General features: G+C 40.0%; 1 protein-coding gene across 1 annotated transcript in view; it reads left to right on the top strand.

Moving 5' to 3' along the window:
* antxr1c (ANTXR cell adhesion molecule 1c) overlaps positions 1 to 22,985 on the top strand; it is a 37,617-nt gene extending 14,632 nt beyond the window's left edge. The window contains exons 6-18 of the mRNA XM_005938020.3: positions 9 to 82; positions 233 to 301; positions 733 to 813; positions 3,334 to 3,394; positions 4,641 to 4,739; positions 4,933 to 5,002; positions 8,382 to 8,460; positions 10,353 to 10,448; positions 10,541 to 10,579; positions 10,698 to 10,799; positions 10,906 to 11,073; positions 12,240 to 12,320; positions 19,421 to 22,985. Coding sequence (XP_005938082.1) covers positions 9 to 82; positions 233 to 301; positions 733 to 813; positions 3,334 to 3,394; positions 4,641 to 4,739; positions 4,933 to 5,002; positions 8,382 to 8,460; positions 10,353 to 10,448; positions 10,541 to 10,579; positions 10,698 to 10,799; positions 10,906 to 11,073; positions 12,240 to 12,320; positions 19,421 to 19,684 — 1,283 coding nt within the window. The 3' untranslated portion in view covers positions 19,685 to 22,985. The remainder of the gene's footprint in view (positions 1 to 8; positions 83 to 232; positions 302 to 732; positions 814 to 3,333; positions 3,395 to 4,640; positions 4,740 to 4,932; positions 5,003 to 8,381; positions 8,461 to 10,352; positions 10,449 to 10,540; positions 10,580 to 10,697; positions 10,800 to 10,905; positions 11,074 to 12,239; positions 12,321 to 19,420) is intronic.
* Positions 22,986 to 23,221: the final 236 nt, after the last annotated feature.

Below are 23,221 nucleotides of genomic sequence, written 5' to 3'. Positions count from 1 at the left end.
ATTTGCAGGTACTGCCAGCGTGATTATTGCTCTGACTGATGGAGAGCTACATGAGCATCAGCTTAGAGATGCACAACATCAGGTAACAAATTCACACTAACACTGATTTTCACGATGACTCTGGTTAGAGCTCAGTAACAGGGCTAAACTGGAAGCAGAACTGCTCTCATTAGCTTCATGACTGACAGTTTTCCGGAGTTTGCTCAACTTTTTGCCTTTGTTGTTCAAACAGGCGAATGAAGCCAGATCTCTGGGAGCTATTGTGTACTGTGTTGGTGTCAAAGACTTCAACGAGACACAGGTAATTCAGATGTAACAAATTTGTGCAGTATATGGAAGTTTATTCCCTTTAATCCCCCAAATATAAGACATTTGATTAGAGAAAAAAGCAAAAATTCACCACAGGACATGTACTCTACCACATGTGCTCATTATTCTGGAAAAGAAGAAATCTTACAAATTGGGTAACCCATCATTTTCCCTGTGAACCAACTCTAGTGATTTTTAACTCTGATCTCTTCAAATGTTCTCTTACTGTACAGTTCTTTACCTCTAAAACATCTGAAATTGCTTCAAATGAGTATGAGTGCATTTGAGGCAGCTTTCCCCCTGTCATGGCCTCATCTTTCATTGTTGAAGTTTATTTAGCCTCCTTTGATTATTTAGTTTGTTAATCCTTCCTCTGTTCTCTTCTGTTTGTGTACCTCTGTCTGAACTTCTTTCCCACTGTAGCTGGCCACCATTGCAGACACCATTGAACATGTGTTTCCTGTGTTGGGAGGCTTCCACGCCCTGCGGGGTGTCATTGATTCGGTAAATAAACACTTTTCCTTGCAGAGAAACTATCCCATACAGGCTCCATTCAGACATCTGTATTTACATATTCAACACAAGATCCCTTTTCACTGCAATGTCATTTTAAACAGTTGTTTATTTGAAAGCAAAACCTGACTTTTGAAAACACTATTGTACAATTTCATAATGACTGAATATCTCTTTAAGATTTTAGATTTTATTTTCTCTCAGACCAGTTAATACAACTAATTTTAAGCTTTTAAAAGGAGCACTGACTTGTCTAGGTTTCAACTCTCTGCTCAGTATTCTGTCATGCAACACGCAGAACTGTAACTCTTTGTGTATACTGGCTGAAACACACACAGTCAGAGTTCAGTTCAAGCAGGGTAAGCTACTTCAACTTGCGTTCTCTCCTACAGCTAGCATGGTGAAAAAAAAGCTTTTTATCAGCTCACTGAGCAATATTTTGCTTTTTCAGTTTTGGATCTGTGACAATCACAGTGACAGTGTAGGATCAAGTGAATCAAGGACCAGGCGCGCAGGTTTGAGACTTGTTCACGAACATCTGGCAACCACCGGTCATGGGGTGAAATTAGTATTCATCAACTGGTGGAGAGTGGTTGTTTGAGGTTTATGGCAGTCACTGGGAAAATGACTGATAAATCTCGAGTCACATGGTCTTGTTGACTGATCAGTGACCCCCATTTTTCCCTAGCAGCCTACCTGTCAGTTGGGAAAAATGTGTGTTCCTCAGCTGGTCGGCAGAAACATTCTTTGTGATTGCTTTGGTCGTTAGGATATTGTTGCGGTCTCCCGTGGTTTGCATGGAAGTGATGGACTTGTCTACAAACACTGGCCAGCTGCTCTCTGAGCTGAAGTGAAAATGTAAGAACTGCAATACAAACTGGAATTGGAGACCTTCAATGTGAAAGTTGTTTCTTTTGAAACATGTTGGCTGAAGCTCTGAGGCAAACCTCCATTTCTGTTTAATACCACTCAGCTAGTAGTTGGAAGTGTTTGCAGACAGACGTGAATCTACAGGCAAAGCTGTCACAAGGAGATTTTTGGTTTATTACCCTCTTCTTTCTCACCCACCAACAGCCAGCAACCTCCAGGAACGACTGCCAATCAGTCTGGGAAAATGTAATTTTCCCTTGAAATCTGTGGCTGTATCACATCCAATTTTAGGCAATGACATCACATGAGAAATCTCAATATACTCAGCTAAATCACAATTTTCTAAAGCCTAATATTCTCAGCTGCAGTCGTCCTTTTGGCGAATAATAAACAAAGGTAGGCTCATAGTCGTTAGCCAGTGACCAGATCATTTCCAGCTGAAATGATTGTCATTTGAACATTTAATCCGTTGTAGCTCCAAGAGTTTGATAATGGTCAAATAGCTAAAAACATTATCTTATGTAATTACCAAATCATTTTTCCTTGACCTTAATGGAATGCATTGTGTGTCTCACTGTTTTATTACGCAGAGTATATAAAAAAGAAAAAAACCCTGAAAAATATCTAAGGCTGGAATTTCTTTTAAAAGATTTTCACTTCCTATTTAAAGGATCGGCCATTTTTAAGTCTTGCTTTTATTAATGCTTTAAACATCTCTGATGTAAAAGTATTAAGATTGGAGAACATAACCATCGGAAAGTAAGTTACACTAGTCCCTTCACTTTGATAATTTAAGATAAAGTTGTCACAATGAGATGTGCAGAGCGTAGAGTCAGAGTCATAAAAGGCAGGATTCAGAACTCGGAGGATCCAACAGCTAAAAGCTTTAATTGCTAAAAGGTAGGATAAAAGGTATATCAATTTAAAATAAATCCATAAAGAGAACTGAAGATCTCAAAGGGTTGAAAAGAGGGGAAAGAATCGCAAGCATTACAAATCATGTGACAAAAATCAAACAGGATTATTTATATGCACATAACTAACTGGGGATTGGAAACAGAATGGGGAACTAGAGGCTGATGGAGGTAATCAAGACATAAGATCTTTCAAAGCAGGAAATAACAGGAAATAACTAAAAGAGCACTAGTGCTTACATAAATACTTACACTTAGCAAGATCTCAGACAGGGGAACAAAGAGGAACCAACACAAAAACAGAGAAATGAGACAAAGGGTGCGACCTGCAACTGTCATAGATAAAAATCAAGACATTAACCACGACACATGATCGCAAAACTGAAACTCAGAACAAATCAGTCATCAAGAAAAGACAGAAATTAGAGACTCAATAATAATATCACCAGGGAGAAAAACTCATCATTGTACTAAAATAATAAGGAAATCAAAACATGAAAGTATTCAGCTGTATTTGCAAAGCAGTGAGAGTTTTGAGTATTCTGGGAAGAGGTTTAACCAACCCAAACTTGTTTTTTAGACACACACTGATAAGTATTATTAAGGATTATTTTACATCAGATGACTCCCAAATATACTCAAAACATATTAATTGAGCTCTTGGCTCATGAACAAGGCTAGTATCAAAATAAATGTGGAAAAATCACTGCTGTCTTTTCTCCCCCAGATCATCAAGAAATCCTGCATTGAAATTTTGGCAGCTGAGCCTTCCAGTGTTTGTGCAGGAGGTGAGGAGCTATAAAACTCACACATTCACAATTACAGCCTGAACTCGGTCCCTCCTGAGTCATCGACACATATGCCAGCAAACCATTGCTCCTTCCACTGTGTCATTTTCATTAGTGGGTGCCCGGTCTCGGCTTCTTTGAATTATGACAATCCCAGACTGAAAGAAATGACCATTTATGGCCATCCAGGTTACTTACAGGAAATCTGCTGGGATGGGGTAACACGGAGGGAATAATATTACAGTCTCATTAAATATTAGAGTCTCATTAAAAGGAGGGACCGTGAGACGGGGGGCAGGGGTGAGATTTCCTGCAGATATGATGTAAAGTAGACACCATTCTTTACTCTCCTGCCAAGAGAAAGATTATGACAGTTAAAGCAACAATAAATGGACATTAAAAGCCACAAATGAACAGATAAAAGCAGGGTTGGATTAAAAGTTTCTGGCAATAGCAGAAGGACTTTGACTGTTTTTCACATCTGCCTTTTATGAAGCAATGAATTACTTTCACCCATAAAGAGGGAAATTATTTAACTTCACACTGAATATTATACCATGGCCTGCTGCTAGAGCAAGCTGCCTCACAGATTTAACCTTAATATATACGTATATGGCTGATATATAACAATAGTTTCAATTTTTGACAGGCAACATTGTAACTATTTAAGGTCCAGCAGAGACATTAGTTCTATTTATTTTATATTATTCATTTTTATTGTATTTTAAAGCAATGTAAGGAGACTAAGGCCCATGCTATTTTCTCTACATGACAATGGTGGAAGAATAAGCTCAGTTTCACTCAGGTCCACTACAGTCAAGATATTGTTATTTTCTCATCCACCTTATGACATGGATAAGATGGAGAAAACCCTTGTATTTGCAAAGGTGCATAAGTGCAAGCCAGGGAGGACATTAATAACAGGAGATGTGGCACTGATTTAGTCAGAAACAGCGATAAGGGTGGGTTGCAAGGCAGCTTGCAGACGCGCAGCAACTGTGGAGAGGCTTAAATAGAACGACCTGTGTGAGACTGATAAGCTAAGCTGAGCTGAGCTGGAGGCTTCTTGGCTTTTCTGAAATAATACTACATTATTAGAGAGACACCACACCATGCTGGTGTGCAACTGTGCCACATTAAACAGGAAAGTGAGTTTTGTTTAGGATAAAGTAATAAAGTGTCAGATTTTTCTTAGCAAAGACTGTCTGCCAAGTGTCTAAAATGTAAAATTACCTTGTGTAACCAGAGTCTTTTCAAGTGGTGGTGAAAGGGAATGGGTTTCTCCATGCAAGAAACATCGACCAGGTGCTCTGCAGCTTCAAAATCAATGACACCATCACCATCAGTGAGTACACCTATGCTTTGTTTCCTTAATATAAATCAAGCTGAACTGTGACGGATGCATGTGTTATTAGTATACAGTTTCTATGAGGAAAAAGTAGAAACCCTCACAAAGAAACAAAATTCACTTTTCACTCGTGTATGTTGTCTGTACATGCTACATATATGCCACATAGCTCAGTTCTTTTTTCTTGTAGATGAAAAGCCAGCTGATGTAGAAGACACATTCTTATTGTGTCCAGCTCCTGTTATCGATGAAGTTGGAAAGTAAGTCCCTCTTCTTTATAACTTCATGATTTCATTTAGTTATGCAGATCCACTTTCATCACCCTTTCAAGCAAAAGTGCTCATACTTCAGTGCCGTCCATGTGCATCTTAGACCACATAAATATATTCGCATGTATATGTGCACAGACCATAAGACGCCTGCTGTACATTAGCTGTTTATGATCCCCATCCGAGGCCAGATTCCTCCGTTCTCGATCCCAGTAGAGCTTACCAAAATAAAAGAGGCTCTCTCACTGTGGCAGCATATTCAGTGGTAAACCCTTCATAAATACGTCTTAGTTCTATCGTAAATTAGAACAGAGCAGTGAAAACTAAAGCAAATTCTTGGTAGACATAGATAGAAAGTACTGCCTCAAGAAGAAAAACGTAATAAAAGCTAACACTGTTCCACATCTGCATGTAAATTGATACCACATCAATAGTTTGTTTAAAATTTGCTCTGAAGTGTCCAAAAATGAATCAGTTCTGGTATAATGACTTTCAAATTATTGTAGTCCAAGTTTAGATGAGATTCAAATCAGGGATCTGTGCTTGTTGAGGTTCATGAAGCTGATTAACAGTACAATAGAAAAAATGAGCTGCATTTTAAAGTTCAGGATCACAGGGCATTAAAAAGAAGTGTTTCTGTCAGTGTTCAAAGGGGCAATGAAGGGCTCTGAAAACTAAGACAACTGAGGTTGGCCTACTCGAACTTTGACCACATGACGGTCACACAAGTTCTCGGTGTAACCTAAGAAGGGGCCAGAATTGCTTCTCATCAGCTAGCTGTGTTCTCCTTTTAGAGCCCAACTATGCTCCAACATCAACAATCCACAAACCTCTCTAACCTAAGTCTTTATGGGAAGAAAAGTACACTGGGCCACAGAATACAAGGTTGAGTGGATGGTGGTAAAGACTTTAAACACACAAAGTAGGCAGGCGAGACCTTGTCAGCTAATACCAGAGGTTCTCTTCTCACGCTTTCTTTCTTGACTTTTTTAGGGTACTTCTTGTATTTCTATAATTGTTTACAAATTCCTTTATTTAACACTAGAGGTAATATTTGTGCTGGCTGTGGTACGGTAGCAGAGAGAAGTTGATTTGCGTCCTTGGAGAAAGATTTAGGAAACCTGGAGTGATGGCTCTGATGCTGAAACTTCAGTCGAAGGTGGAAGGACTGTAAAGCAGATGTGGTGGCATTACATCCCCACTACTTCCCGCTGATTAGATTCATTTGGATCTTTGTTTGTTGTTCTGATCTTACCTTAGCACTTGTAAACTTTCAAGTTCTTTCAAATCTAAACACCACCTCCAGACTCTCTCTTTTACTCCACTTCTGCAGCTTTTAGTGCCAGGCTGGCTCTTTTTGACCTATTTGCTAGTTTCTGTGAAACCTCACCACAGCTCCTGCCTGCCCATCTGTTTATTTTTCTCTCTCTTTTCTGTCTTTTATCATTACCTCCTTATTTGATCCCATCATCACTCCTCTGCGCTGTCTGCTTCTGCAGCTTCGGCTGATCAAAGCTATGTAGCGCCTACCCTGGCCTTGCCATGTGTGTTTATGTATGATTCTCAGCAGAGTGTAAAAACTTCTTAGTGAGGTTTTGAAACTCTTCTGAAACTCAGACTAATAAAGTAGGTTCTTGACCAATTAATCAGTGTATCGTTTCTATACTGCACATCTGAGTGTGAGTGGGTGTTTATCTCTCCTGTCTGTTTCACTTCCTTACTTAACAGCTGTCTATTACACCAGCCTACATTTCCTCCCCTGGTTTTCTCTAGCTTTTTATTCTTGTAATAGTTTCCTTTTATGAGACACTACATTATACTACAGACCACTATGATTAGTGATGGTCATTGGCCTTTTACTCCCATTGGCATTTTTTGCTGCAGTAAACTTGATGACATGGCTACATATCAAAAGGACTTAATCTCTATTTAGCCCTTAACAGATGCGCTAGTTAGCATTAGGATTTGGTGCTATATAAATGACATTTTTATTGGTTTTATTGGTAATATGGAAACTAAAATGCCGTCAGTCAGCCACTGAGATCAGCTAGGATGCATACGTGGACTGATGCTATTAATACCACACTCTGTCTACAGATGTCCAGACCTGAACTAAGGAGACGGAGTCGGCATCCATGCAGAAGTGATCAAACGCATGCTCGGGTCTAGGCTATCTTTAGGTTTCGATCCACTCGTGTCCAGATGTCTGTCGTCGGCACGATCCGTATGATGTTGATCATGAACTTCACCCACTAACCCAGCTCACCTCTCTGTCTGCACCCACCTTCTTTCCATCTGTCATACCTCTTTCACATCCAGGCATGCTTTTCATCCATGTTTTTATGAAGTGAATAACAACAGGCTTCGGAGAGGTCTCTGGGGGTCACTTGAATTGTTTTTCACCTCTCAAAGGGAGAAGGGATTCAGGCCTTCAGGAAAACCTACATGGTTTCCACTGGAATACAGACACAAATCTGTACTCTGTACTCTTTTTGGCAAGTTTATACACTTTTGAAGTGAGAAAAATATTTACTTGAGATCTGTTGAACAAATTATTTTGTAGTTCCAAGTAGATATGATGAACTGCCTTTAAAGAGGAGAAGTGGTTGTTGTTGTTATTCCTCGTGATGCTTTTAGCATGTTGTCATTTCTTGGAAAAAAACAAAAAAACACACACAACCTGTCCAGAACCATAAAAAAATAGCCCGAACTAGCAGGTTGTGTTTTCAGTTCTTCCCTGGATTGGCTGCCGTGCCTGCTGTGTTGCACAATCAGTCACATGAAAACACTCTAAACTTTCTGTCTTTGTTTATTAACCGTTGCCGATTATTTTCTTTTTTAAAAAAAAGGTTTGGTTTATTTGGAGTCAGATTGCACAATTTGCGAATGATACGGGGCTCGTAAACAAGAGTCACACGACTCAGCGCATACCTCATCTATTAGGAAGAGTTTTTAATAACATTTCCTCCTGCTGGGTTGAGATTTTCGCAGCTGGAAACAGTCAAAAGCAACCTCTTTCGAGTTACTGCAGAAAAGAAATTGCTCAGATTTCAGTTTTCTCCTAAGCTAAAAATCTGTCACTTTCAGCTCATAATCCTCCGCTCTTGTGGTCGTTCCCTGTTGGTTCAGATTTCGTTCTCACATGTAACGAACCACCTCGCCTTTCGCAGACAGTTCGGTGACGTTATTTGGCACGAACCCAAGTTTAAATGACATCATTCCCATCAAACAAAGTCGAGCTTGAGCTGGAAAAACTTCAGACAGACTAAATAAACCGATCTAAATTCGCTTAGCGTGGATTGTAATGTTATACCCAAACACTGATCTACTCTCCTTTCCTTCATCCGTGTGCGTGTGTGTGTTGTTTCAGGGTGATTTATCTCCAAGTGAGCATGAACGACGGTCTGTCCTTCATCAGCAGCAACGTTCACATCACCACCACAGAGTGTGTAAGTGGAAGCTTCATGTATCCACGCAGGGACACTGCAAAGATTTTAATTGTGCAAAAAATAGAAAGAAAAAACGTTTGTGTAGTTTGTACTCTCCTTCTGCTTCTTCTTCTGCTTTCTCCAACATTCCTCTCTTTTCTTAGTTGTCTCACTTTCTCCACTCTCAGTTTTGTTTTTCTCCTTTTTTTTTTTGGTAGCCAAACCACAGAGGTTGGTAGCAGTGAGCCACCCAACAAAGACCTTATGAACCTCCGTGTGTTGGGCACAAAAAAAGGTTAAAGAATCTGCTTGGTGACCTTGGAGTTCCCGGTTTAATATTTTAGTTTTGTGGGTGAAACATCTGTGACAGATGCACTCTTGGTACTGCTATTTAGAGGTGGTGCATGTGTGAAACGGAGCAGCATTTCAGTCCATGAAAACAAGTTAACAAATGCAATTTAAAGCAGTTTAACTAAATGGAGTTGGTATGTTGGAACATATTAAATAGGCCCAAAAAACAAAAAGATATGCAGTCTTTGAAGCTGCACCGCCTCCATCCACGCAGCATCATATCCACGAAGACGCTGCAAATTTAAACAACTGTGTTGTGGTTCACGATAAAGAGACCTCAATTAGACATACCATTGCAATTAGCTGCCTCATGGCACTAAACTAAAACATATAGACTGAAGTCACACCAGGCTCGAGAAGGCACGGAAAGTTGTCAGCTGGAGATTGGAGGGCCTGGTGCAATAAACAACGTGCAAGTTGGAGTCTCTGAATCAAAGCTGAAAGCAAAAGCCACAAACCCACTGACCCCCTGCATCCTTTCCCCAGAATCTGTCAAAGTGTCACACTGAGGGGTTTCAGCCTTTGTACTTAGCCCACAAAAAACACCCATATTGCATGGGAGAAAACGCACACTTCACATGTGAAAAAGCAGCAAAATGCAGATGTGGCCACTATTAAAATTTTCAGCATTGTTTGCTAGCAGTAACCCTGCCCTATCACCCCCACCCCACCATCTATTGTTTTAACTTTTCTGCAAATTAAGTTGTTGTCACAGGAAATCATAATCCGGGTGATTTTTAATAAATAATCATTTGGCACCGCTGACGTGCTTTCTGCAGCGGGCCCCACTGCTGAGTTCAGATAAATCCTCCACAGCTTTGCCACAAGATAGATAGATAGGGGAAAGTCTAACCACATGTGATCCTCATCTGTGGTCTCTAATGAGAACCATGTTTGGCCAGCGGACGTCTGCCTAGCTTAAAGCGAGAAATGTCAACATAAGGATTCATTCAGGGATGGCAAAAGCTCACATTAACCACTGTCCTCGAGAAAGGAAAACATGAATATTAGAGCCTATATGCTTTTACTATTTTCCTTCAAATCAGTCATACCACAGCTATGATTAATCTGTTGTCGCTACTGCTATCAGTGCTGAAAATACTGTACTACTTCTTCTTGTCAGCACTACCACTGTGGATAATACGAGCATTCAGTCACTACATCACCGTTTTTATTATATATGTGTTGTCTATCTCACTACACAACAAGTAAGTCAAGATTTCTATGCGCATACATGGAAGGCTAGCACCTTATGCATGAGTGAAGAAGGGCAGCAAGGTCCCAGATCAGAGCTATGGATGTATACATGCCACAAATTTGGTAGTTGACGTACTTTTAAAATAATTTACAAGTATCTTAAAATTGTCAGCGTTACTTTCCCTTTTTACTTGTACTACTACTTTTATCAGGTGTTGTGCCAGTTGCCATCTTCCTTCTATCTCCTGGAGATACGGCGCCTGCATGTTTTTTTAGCTAGCATCTATGTCCAGCCTGTGAAACATGATGTGCACAGTGCACTTGTCGTAATGTTCTAGCATCGTGTGTTTGTGTCTGCCCTCCAGTTCGATGGCACCATTCTCCTGATCACCTTGCTGGCGTTGTTCCTCCTCCTTGCTCTGCTCTTCCTGTGGTGGTTCTGGCCGCTCTGCTGCACTGTGGTAAGAAACACCGACTAGTTTCACAAATAATAAACACTTGCATTGATGTTATGTTATTTTAAAATCATGGCATGTCTGTTATTTGTCTAAAGGTGATCAAAGAGCCTCCTCCTCCACCTCCTCCTGAGCCTGTGAGTCAAAACACACACACACGCACATAAATACAGCCTAACTAAGTAATACCCCAAGACTTTCCTGCACCTTTATTTCATCTGTGAAAGACAAACTCTTTTGTGTACCGGTGTTTAGGAGTCAGATGACGACGACGACGGTCTTCCCAAAAAGAAGTGGCCCACTGTGGATGCCTCATATTATGGAGGAAGAGGAATTGGGGGAATCAAGAGGATGGAGGTGTCAAAACGATGCATTTACGCTGCTGAAATAAAGTCACGATTAAATCTGTAGACAACAGATTACAGTGACCTTTTCTGTTTTTGTATGGTCTACCGTCTTGTAGGTGCGCTGGGGAGGGAAGGGTTCAACTGAGGAGGGGGCTAAGCTGGAAAAGCCAAAGAACGCTGTGGTGAAAATGCCAGAGCAGGAGTACGAACCCTATGAGCCAAAACCTAAGAAACCTCAGAACAAGAAGCCACCTCAGAGCCGGAAGTGGTACACGCCCATCCGGGTAAACACAGCTTCACAGAATCAGCACACAATGGGACACTGTAATGTAAAATATACCCACACACTCTGTTATCCCGTATAGACGCTCGTACTGTTTGCATTTAGTTCAGGAATTCACGCTCACCACTCTTACATAAAAACCCTCCTTTTTTAGAAAGTCAAAAATGTGCTTTGTTTACACTCAGACCACTTTGCATTTTTGAGTTTTCACCCACCGACTTTTTTTAAAGGCATGAGGGCAGCAGAAGTTTCCCAGCACACAGCGCACACGTATATACATGCTATATACATGTAATTAGTTGATAGTGCCATAGCACCAACACATGCCCATAGTGAGACTGCCAGCACAGCATAAATATTACTCCTAAAATAAAACCACTCTGTGTGACGCTTTTCATACAGTAAGCGTACTGTTATCTGTACACACTGCTGCATTCATAATTCATTCACAGCAGCCTAACAGCATGTACAGAAGGTGAATGTGAACACTGAGCTGTGGGGTAAATACTGTAAATTGATCACTGAATGTGGAAATTGGGCTGTGGCTGGCCCCATCTTTCTAAAACTTTTTGATGTGTGAGTGCACTTCTGTTTAGGATCCATGCCACCACTGCTTATTTGTCCAAGCAAATGCAACATCTTTTAGCATTTTTTTATTCGGTTAATCCAGAAGATTTTATCTCAAGACATTTGCCCTTCAGCGCTGTCAAATGTTAAATACTGTCTACAGTAAAATACACGCTGGATTCCTACAGTTGTTTTAGCTGGGATCAGCTCTTTCCTGTCTCTGAGAAGTAAGCCCACGCTCTGATTCTTGGCAGATGGTGTGTTTTATCATGCTTTATTAATTGCTTTATGTTGCTAAAGGTTAAAGCGTTCATGACCGGAGTTAACTAAAATATATCCAGCAGTCTTTGTGACTAATCAGTGATTCAGCAGCTTTATCCAGAGGGGAAGGAACTAATCAGTCAAATCAGCTGCCGTGGTGTTTGTTTGGGATTAAAAACCTGGTCTCGGCCTTGAAAAAGAACCACAGACCAAATGTTTGCTGATATAGAAAAGTCAGTATGAGCAGTCTTTTATTAGGTGATAGATTGCAGTGTGGAGAAGTGTGCAATTCACATCTGGCCAGCTGTTTATCTTCTTGCTCCTCTGCTTCTTTTTCAGGGGAAACTGGACGCCATCTGGGCTCTGTTCCGCCGTGGGTATGACCAGGTCTCTCTAATGAGACCCCAGCCCGGTGATCATGTAAGTATCTCTGTTTCATCAGATGTCTAAGAATTCATCTGCAAGGTCATCCCTCCTTCACTGCATTCTCTCCATCTTAAATTATATGTCATGTTTTTATATGTTCGTTTCGTATGTGCCATCTTGTTGATTTTTTTTTTTTCACTGGACAGCGAGAATTCAAAAGTAAGAAAGATTTATTTTTCATCTAATAGTAATACGAGTGGCACATAAATCAAGGGAGTTTTTCAGGAATAATGAACCCCTGATTTCAAAGCCTTGGTTTTCAAGCGTCTCAATTCAAAACTATAAATCAACTGAAACACTTGCTGATAGATTTAATCATCACTAGTTACCAAGGCAACTAAACACACATGCAAAGCCAGAGGTGGAAGAGCAACACCCTAACACAGAGAGCAGGCGTCAATGACAACAGCTACACTGTTCATTAAGTCACATTCAGCATAAAAGGAGGAGCTATGGTCAAGTTGGGTTGCAAAGTTGCTTGCAGATCAGTGGGCAGTCAGAAGTAGCCTAGTTTAGCAGTGCTCATGTGAAGTTTGCCTGTTAAATTTGTATTCCATTACCCCCACCCGGTCATGGCAGATGGCTGCCCCTCCCTGAGCGTCATTCTGCTGGAAGTTTCTTCCTGTTAAAAATGAGTTTTTCCTTCCCACTGTTGCCAAGTACTTGCTCACTGGAGTCATTTAATTGTTGGATTTTCTCTCTGTTATTGTAGGGTCTTTATCTTACAATGTGAAGCACCTTGAAGCAATTGTTGTTGTCTTGTTATTTGGTACTATATAAAGAAACTGGAATTGATTGTTGCAAAATTATGACATCGCAACATTGTGACTAGTCAGCTGCAATAAAAGTGCATCAATTAGTAGGAACAAATCTAACTCACTAATAATGGATGTATCCATTTACTTGCACAGTTTTGACCAAGTGCGTATTGAGTGTCTAAGATGAGCGGTGATCCACTATAGGCTGAGAAGTGGTGCAGTTTTAAAAGTGTCCAGCTCATCTGTGCTGTTTGCTCACCCTGCCCTCCCTTCCACCATCTGGGAGCGCACTTCATTCACTCCTGGTGTGGCTGTGCTGGCTGACACCTCAGCTAGCCCATTCCATGCTGTTGAGCTAGCCTCGATCTCACACCTGCTTCACATTATACGCCATAAATCGGATGTTAAGCCAAACCGCAGCTCACATCCTTGTAGCTCAACGGGAGAGTTTTGTGATGTGTTCATGCGCGTAAGCTGGTAAAAAGTCTCTCTTCTTCAGAGCAGATAAGCCACATGGTTTAGTTTTAACGCCTGAGGCCTTTCTATCAAAAAGCCTTAGATAAGAGTTTGGGCTGAATGTTGGGAGAGGAAGCTCTCTAGGGATGCTTTAGATCCCGCCGACAATCTTAGCAAAGACCGTTTTAATGTTTAAATGTGTTGCATATTATTTTCAACTCTGTTGGTCTTAAAGGCAACTTTGTAATTCAATGATAGATCATAACTGTGTTGCACTACCCTCAAATTCTCTATGGTTTGACTCAAAGCCATTTTGGTGACTTATACAGTTGTTAGCATTTCCTTTTTCCCCTCCCTTGATTCTTCTCCACCTTTTTCCTTTTGCCAGTTGTTTCCTCCCTGTTTCTTTTCTTTCCTCTCCATAGCTCACTCTCCTGCTGATCGGGACCCATCCAAAGCACTAGTTAAAATCCAGCCTTATTAGCAGAAAATTTCCAGTGATCTTCTTTAGCAGGAATTCCACATTTAAGACTGTTTTCTGGGCACAACGAACATGTACAGCGATAGAATTTGCAGCCACATAATAAACATTCAGATTCCCCAAGACCTAAAAAAGTCACCCTCAGCTTCCAATTCCATCTTCACCAAAGACAACCTGGCACACAGATAAAAAGAGATTTCCTTAATGACAAATTTCTCTTACTCAGAAAAGCTTTTTTAATGATGATTGCTCGGGCAAGCTCAACATGACGCAATGCCTATTTTGTTGAAGAAATCCTCTCTTTCCAACGATGTCGCCTCCACCAGTCATTTGTGGTTTGTAACAAAAGAAGCAGGCCTACAGGCCAGCGTGCCGGCTCGTTTCCAGGCAGAATAATATGTTTTTATTAAAGAGGAAACAGCAGAAACAAGAGTCAGAAACCTCATTCCCTTTTATGTTACCTGAAAAGCTAGTGGTTTTCAATTTCATCCTGAGGTTTTCAGATCTACAGTCTCACACTGCAAAGCTGGCACACATTCAAATCCATAAGAAAACTCTCTAAATTAGTTCCATCTGCATTCCCGCATGCATGTTTCTTTATGCTAATTGCAACAGCATGACTGTCACCCTGGGGACTGACTTCGGCTGCAGTCCTGTAACAGTGAACTCATTTTGTGGTTATGCAACTTCCTGTTTTTTTAATGATGGTAAAAACCCCAAAATATTTTAATAATCAAGCAGTACACAAGCTGTTGTCAGAAAACTCACAGTTTGCTTGGTTGCTCATTGGTTTATTTTCTGTCATTAAGACACAAAGTCTAAACCTGTACGCTGTAGACTGCACAGACAGATGTTTACAGTCCTCACACAGCAGTGGACCAATCAAAAACTCTGACCAAGAAAGAACTATTTATTATATCAAAACAAATAAGAAAGCAAATGTGTATGTCTGGGGGGTTTTTTTTCCAAAAGTATCTGATTGACGGTTAATTTGGTAACGAAATGATTGTGATCACTCTACTAGAAACACTGGTATTATCAGACACCCACGCAGTTGCTCAGTAGGATCAGATACAGTCTCAATCTTTTTTGGCTGTTCCATTTTCTTTTCACTGATAACACGATTATATAAAAAAGATAGAACTAAAACTTTCCCTTGCTAAAACAAAAGTCAGAGGACATTCAGTGATGATCAAGTATGACGATTCAGTTCAATTCAATTTTATTTATACAGCACAAAATCAGAACAAGAGTCGCCTTAAAGCGCTTTATATTGTAAATTAAACCCTTCAATAATACATACAGAGAAAAAAAATCAACAATCATATGACCCCTATGAGCAAGCACTTTGGTGACTGTGGAAAGGAAAAACCTCCAGCAGAACCAGGCTGAGGGAGGGGCGGCTATCGGCCACGACTGAATGAGATAACAGCACCAAACATGATTGTGCTTTTTTAATATAGGATGATGGATTCATGGTAATGAATGCAAAAGACTTGGATTGACTGACTTGACTAAAATTAGGTCATTTGGTGAGGAACAACCTTCTGCCAAAAAAATACCCAAACCAGCATCTGTTCTGTTAGTGGGACAGCTGGTCCTGAAAGAAGATGCCATTTAAATTAGCAAGTGGGCGATACCAGAGCCACATTTGTGATTCAGATGAGCTGTTAAAGAGAGGAAGTGTGTTTGTGCTCCTGAGCTTCAGGTACATTTACTTAAGGATCCTGTAGTGCTTAAAAATATGTAGTGTTCTATAGAGCAATGACTACACTTACTATTTCTCGCTCAGCAATGAACCTACTAACATCTCTGCTTCTTTAAATTGTTCATCAAAGGGATGTTTGAGGAATTTTTGGTGCTCCCAAAGAGGTTTCATCCACAGACAGCAGCATAGCTAAATCTCCAGCGTGACATTAAATCACTCTGTTTTTAAGCATTTTATTCAGCTGGTATTTGATTTTAACAGACATTTATGTTTGTCGAATAATCAGAAATAACACAAATATGACTTGCTGTCGAATGCAGTAGCATTGACTCTTTGCCATATGTGAATTTTCATCCCTAAAGGCCTGTTTTTAACCGTGGAAAAATACTGCAGCAGCAGTGTGTGAGAATGTGTCTGTGTACTTGAAGAGTTACAGTAAAAGTTTCTAAACTGGAGAACGGAGTTAGCCATTATGCAAATGTGTGTCACCAAACCGCATCCATTACACTGACGTCAGAGTGTACAGTATGAAGCAGAGCTAGTGCCTCCCCTCTTTGTCTTTCACTGACATAAACACGGAGCTCCACAGGGAGCCATTTAGCTGGCTGAAGGACACGACGTAATGCCTTTGGCAGATGTCTGCCAGGCCCGTCTTCAGAAGCCAACCGAACAAAACTCTCTCACACATACACACACATACATTTTGCGTTGTCCTAGACAATTTAATGACCTTGGTAAGACTGTAGACAGTGGTGGAGGTCAGTGAAAAAGACCAAGCGAGTGTGGCTTTCTTTAATCCAGGAAAATGTTGAGAGGTTCAAACCACAGCTGGGTGCTAACAGAGTGACGTTCAAGAAGCAAAGATGGATTAAGGATGAAGAAATTGAAACAAAATTCACATACAATTAATGTCAACATTTCTTAGTTAAATACTTATCTCAGCCCCCCACAGTGTAATTAGTTTAATGATTTTTGTTATTCTTCAAACACCTTTTTTGAAAAAGTTTTCGAGGCTTCTTGAAAGACGCTCTTCTTTGGATGTTGGCTGCGTTTTTCTGTTCTCTGTTAAAATGATGCCAGATTGATTCATTGGCTCTGGGGAGGCCAATCCACGACTGATAGTTCTTCACTGCGTTTTCTTTTGTCCGTCCAGGTGTGCTTTCATTATTGGTGGAGTATTTGAGATCATTGTCATGCTGAAAAATAAATCCATTGCAAATCAAACACTTTCTTGGTATTGCATGGTGGATCAAACCCTAATTGTAGTCTTGACCATGTCTGCACTGAGTTGTTGCAATGAGAGTGGCTGATTAGATATTTGCGAGCTGAGCAGGTGCACCTAACAAAGTGGCTGATGAGTGTATGTATGTGTTGCTGAAAAAGACACTGCTTAATCTGCATCATGCATTTTTTATATATTTACCTTATTTTTAACATCTAAAGTATCTCTTAGCTTTAAGTTACTCTGATGAACGTCAACTTCAGTGCCAGGGTGGAGTCTGTTGTAGATCCAGAGATGTTCTTGCTAAATGGAAGAAGACAGGAGAGGTTGGTTGGCTTGAATAAAGGGAAAAACTTAAGAATGGGAAATTCTCTCAGTTCAGTTTAGATTATTCTGTCTTTCATTTCTTCTCTGGCTATTTTTCTCTATCTGTGTCTCACTTTTACTCACTGTCGTGCTTTATCTGCAACACTGTCACATTATATTAACATTAAAGATCAAAATCCATCTTTCCTTGTGCCTAAGGTCTTTTTCATTAGAGTTTTACAAGTGACATCATTTCCCATTCCTTCGTTTTCCACTATGTAAAACCAAGGACCTGCAGCTCAAGTCGCTGATACTGCTTATTAGCAGATTAACATTACTTCATTCCACCCTGACTGCCAACCGCATGCAGCAATGCAGCGGGTAGAGTTTCATTGGTAACAGTGACCTCTGTGAACTCGCTGAAACCAGTGGTTGGTGTAACATTTTATGAGTAACTAAAATGTGATTTCTGTCTAAATAAATTTGATGCTTTTACGCCCTGATAAGTCAACCTGTTAAAGTATTCCAGCTTCACTGCTAACTTTTACCACCTCTGGCACAGTTCAGCCCCAGCCTCTAACCCTAATCTTCTCTCTCCATATGGACCGTCGGCATTCGGACCTACAGTTCTCAGTACAGAACATTGGACTAGCAGGGATAATTTGGAGTGGGGGCGTAAAAGCGGGGATTTAAGCATAATCTGGAACACCAGCTGGCCACACACACAGACTGGCACACACAAGCATACAAAGAGCAGTGACTGTACCATGACCTGAGCTCGGATGCCTTCTTAGCCCAGATGTAGCCTACTTTAGATTAGACACTTTTTTCCTCCAGATTCTTTTTAATCTAAAACAACTCTCATGTGTAGATTATGTATTATATATTGCATCAGATGCTTTTTATCTGTAGTATTTTCCATGTTATCATAAAAAAATACCACGTTTAACAACACATACTCTGTGTCTCAATTCAGATGTTTCATTCAGTACTTTTCCATGTAATACTCTATTAATTTATCTGTGCAATGCTTGAATTTTGGCAAGGTAGTGTGATGACTGGAAATGGGTACAGCAGCATTGGATCACAAATGCCATGCAGCTGCTGCATTTGCTGAACATAAGTAATATTATATTTTTCTATCCTGAAGATGAGAACGTAACATGCATAAACACACAAAAAAAACCCACCTCACGTACCATCACTGACTGAAAACTACTGCTGTTGCTATGCTACAATGATCCTACGGATGGAAACTGCTCCAAGATCATATTTACCCTAAATTAACAGCAAAATGACACAGGTCCTTTGTGACCAGTTGCAAAGAGATGCAGATGAGTTGAGCTCATTGGTACAGACAGACTGACAGAGATTGATTGTAACCATGTTGGTAGTATGTCTGAGAATAATTGCAGTGAATCTGAGTTTAACTGTGATTGTTTGGAGAAGGATTATCTACTCAAGGTAACCTGATCAGTTGCCTTGTAATCAAAATGACTCAGAAGTTTAGGGCGTTCCATCCCTAACCTCTGTGCGATCTGTTGGTCACCACAACAACCTGAACATTCGGGAGTTAAAAATGCGCTGGAGAGCAGGGTTAAATTTTGTTTTATAGGTTGCTGTCCTATTTTTACTCTTTATTTCATGCAGCTGTGCTTTTTAGTGTGAACGCATAGAAGGGTAAATTATAAAATTTGTTTGATTTTAGGAAGGGGTCGGAGTCTGCAGCAAAAGGCTCTGTGAGGATGGTCATATGGTGGTTTTAGTTAGCATGGTAATATGCTGACTGTGCTGATTTGTGGCTGTTTGATTTACATTCAAAGCCCTGTTAGCATGCTAGCCGGTAGGAAAAAAATTACGTCTATTCTCTGCATGACTCTATTTACAAGATTTCTTTGTATAAGACAAAGAGATCATTTCAAGATGAGCCTTATTACAGCTGGTTAGATATTTCATTGTAAACATTAGCATCGTGGTTGCTAATGCTAGGCGCCATTAGATATCATTCATCACCGTGACTATCTGCTAATACTTCAGTCTGGACTAAGTTTGGGGTCCAACCAACATGAAAGACCTGAAAACAGGATTATATAATTATTTTATGTTTATTTTAAAAATTATTTTAAAGCTTTTTTAATCCCACTTTTCTTTCTTTTCCTTTAGGGTCGATGCATAAACTTCACAAGAGTGAAAGAGGAGTCAGCGGCAGCCAAGGCCCCACCTCGTACCCCTATCCACACCCCTTCGCCACCACCACCAGACTACCGCCCCATAACTCGCACCACTCCACCATCTACCACTGCCACCAGCCCCCCTGCCAGATCTCCACCATCAGGCCAGGTGCCCCCAGGACCACCGCCATCACGCACTCCCCCAGGGCTTCCCTGTCCACCGCCATCGCGTCCTCCCCCAAGCCTTCGACCCTAAATCACACAGACAACTCTTCCCACCTTACCAATGCACCTGCTTTGATATCACATTGATATTACCATCCTGTTGACTAGTTCTTTCACTTTGAAGGTTGTGGTCCTCACTGCCAAAGGTACTCCTACTTTAAGCCAAAGATCAGCAGTATATTGAATGCCAGTTGTTCTGTGTGCCACATCTGGTATGGGATAGCATATCAAGTGAAACTGTTAGCTGACAATTAAGCCATTTTAATACAGGATATCTAACTGAGCTCTGTATGTAGTTTTTTATGTGGCAATTTAAGATTGAACCTCCAAAAAAATAAAATATAGTCACATGAAAAAGTTTTCACAGGCCTCTGTGCAGTTCTGTGAAAAACAAAGTGCAACCCAGGATTGTAGAACCACCATTAGCAGCAATAACATGAAAAGATGGATGGATGGATATTTATGGCATTGCTTAAGTTCACTTGACTCAGTGACTACAAGCTGTCCAGGTCCTTTAACTACAAAACAAGTTGAAATCATCACCCCTCCACCACAGTGCTTGACAGTTTGTATTAGGAAGTTTATGTTTATATGCTTTATATACTCCACTTTGGTTTTATCTGTCCAAAGGACATTGTTCTTCCAGAATACTTGTGATTTGTTCAGATGCAACGTTACAAACCTAAGCCCTGCTGTCGTGCTGTCATGTCAAGCCATACTGGTACAGTCTTTTTGTTACTTTACCATCGTGAACTTTAGTACTTAACATATTAACCGAGGCCTGTTGAGTCTGAGATGTAGCTCTTGAGATTTTTGCTGTTTCTCTGAGCATTGCATGGTCTGGCATTAGCGTGACTTTGCTGTGATGATGCAACTTGCTTCTACTTACTTTATGAACTCTAGTAAGGATGTAAGGACTTTTTAACAGAGCTGATTAGAGTCCTGGTAAACCTTTCTTTTTCATATGGCTGTGAAAAAGACTATGTGACTATTTGCTGATAAGCAAAAAAATTATTTTGCATAGCAGTTCAACTTAATATTCTGTCTCATATAAAGTGAATGGGGCTATTTGGGAAAGTATTTTACTTTGCATTTGTGAAATCAGGGAGGATTGTTGCTGGACAGCAAAGCATGTGGGAAAAGAAAAGTCCAAAAAGAAAGATTATTGCAATAGATGAAAGTTCTTTGTTGTCTCTATCAACTACTGAGTTAGGCCTTTGTTAAGTTAAAATCACAGTAACTGTGTTAAGTGCTAGGTAGAATCAATTGGCTTATTTCTCCATTGCTGTGTGACCAATGAAGGGTTTTTAAGAACTGGATTTCCAAGTAATCTTAGCTGATCATATTTTTAATGGTGTTACGTAACTGATAAGAAACATATGTTTTTCTAAATTTCTTCAAAAAGATTTGCAATTTGGTGCTGTTTTGTTACCCAACAACAACGTGCCAAAGTAACAAATCCCGACTATATAGTCCAGAGATGATCCAGTTATATAATTTGTGGTCAGGTTTTTGTACCTTTTGTGACAGGGAAGTGTACGGAGGTTTTGTGGAAGGTGTGTTTTTACAGTATATGTTTGAGATATGTTTTAAATACTTTGTTGGTTGATATCTTGAGGCTTTGGAATTTGTCCTTAACCGCATTTTCATGTAGTTGATTTTAGGTTACAGCAATTTATGTTTTTTGGTTTGTTTTGATTTTGGGTTTTTTTGTAACTGCGCACATAGACTGCTGGGAAATTACAATGTGTATTTGCTTTTTTTAGCAGTGAAGCTGATGAAATCAATCTTCAAAAATCAGGTTCATGTCTCTCCTCACATTTTTATACACAATGCTGATACTGTACTTTAATACCATTATTATGTGTATTGTATGTCTTCAGTTATATCATCACCGGTCACGTTGCAACTGCAGGGCAGTTCAAAGCGCATCTAATTTATTTTACTCCCCGACAGAAATATAGGAGAGTACTTGAATATTGACAAGGTGTCCAATCACCGAGATGAACACTGTGTGAACAGTTAGGAAACACAACAGATAACCATTTAAAGGTCATTTTAGGCTTACCAGCATTTATCAGCCCCTTAGCTACACTAAAAATGAGCATTTTCGTAAATCTGAAAAAGATTTTGTCTACATTAGAAAATCGTTCTAGCTAGCACATAAAAAGACAATTTTTTAGCCTAGCATTAACTCATCGTAATTGAGATCAAACCTGCCAGAAATTAGCAAAAACATTTAGATTTCTTGGTTTAGGAAAGAGGTTGAAACTGCTGGTATTCCTCCTATATCCGATGCCCTTTCAAGTTTTCTTCTTCATCATCTTTTTTTTTTATAATTACAATTTCAATGTACGTCATTCACTTGTGTCCTGTACCGTTGTGTTGCTACATGCATTGGTAACAGCTGAAAAACTCCAATTAGCTCATTGTAGTTCATACCTTTGATGTCAACGTGCTAAATCAAACCAGTTGGTTTGTTGTAATGTCCATAAACAAAATGTAACATTAGCAAGACAAACACATGCTTTGCTAGCAGTTTCTAGCATCGTATTTGGCTGCATTGCCTGTTGCTTGGAGGTGTTGTATGGCCCTACAAGGTGTCAGTATATACATCAGGGAAGAGGATGAAAATGGAGATTATACCACCAGCCACCCTGTTTTCTATGGCTCCGTTTGATATCCTGCTATGGATTACTGTTACCTTTTTGTTTTTATGTGCCACTGCAAAAAATAAGATTCTGCCTTAGAAATGTTAATTGTTTTCAGACTCCCAAACATTGTGCTTTATGGAGCTGGAGCATCAATAAATTACAGATTTTTGTATGTCTTGCAGACTGGGTATATTTTTTTTTATATTCTGCTAATTGAGTTCAACTGTAATAAGAAATAAGAAATGCAGCATACGAGTATAAACAGCAGTACTGAAGCAAATATGAAAGACGTATATAATTTTCTGTTGTTTGATGTGATTTTTTTTAACAGTATCAATAAAGGTTGACTCCTAAGCTTCTAAAGAAAGTTTCATCTTTGTGATCTTTATTAGATTCATATAAATGCCTGCGTTACTGATTTGGACAGTTTCATACTCTCCCAGCTGACTCCCCATATACATTTTGACTTCACTAATAGGCCCAAGATGTATGTACTATTTCCAGTCACTAGTGAAAAATGTTTATTTGCCGATCAGTTGGCATGTGGTCGCTGGCTATTCCTTTTGATTGCTTTGGTCATTTGCAGATGGACGAGTTCACCTGTAATTTGCGCCTCTCTGTAAACAGAATGCCACCAAAATAAAAACTAATGCATTACCACTGAAACCAACATGTAAAAGGCACAAGTTCGTTAGAAGGCAAACATTAACTGTTTATTCTTTCTTGCAGTTTTCGAACAGTTTCTTTATCATTTGGTCAGCAGTTGGAAAGTGTTTGCAGACAGATCGGCATCTATCATGAGAACTACTGGCAACCTGTTATCCAAAGCAGTGGGGGGAGGGTGGCTTACTGGGCTTAAGCCCGGGTAGTTTTGTCAGAAGCCCGGGGTCTTTTGGAGTGTAATTTTTTCATAG

This window comes from Haplochromis burtoni, unplaced genomic scaffold, assembly GCF_018398535.1.
Source record: "Haplochromis burtoni strain Fernald_Lab_line unplaced genomic scaffold, NCSU_Asbu1 Contig_242, whole genome shotgun sequence".
NCBI lineage: Eukaryota > Metazoa > Chordata > Actinopteri > Cichliformes > Cichlidae > Haplochromis > Haplochromis burtoni.
The sequence above is the reverse complement of the archived record's forward strand: the minus strand, read 5'-3'. Positions and strand labels throughout refer to the sequence as shown.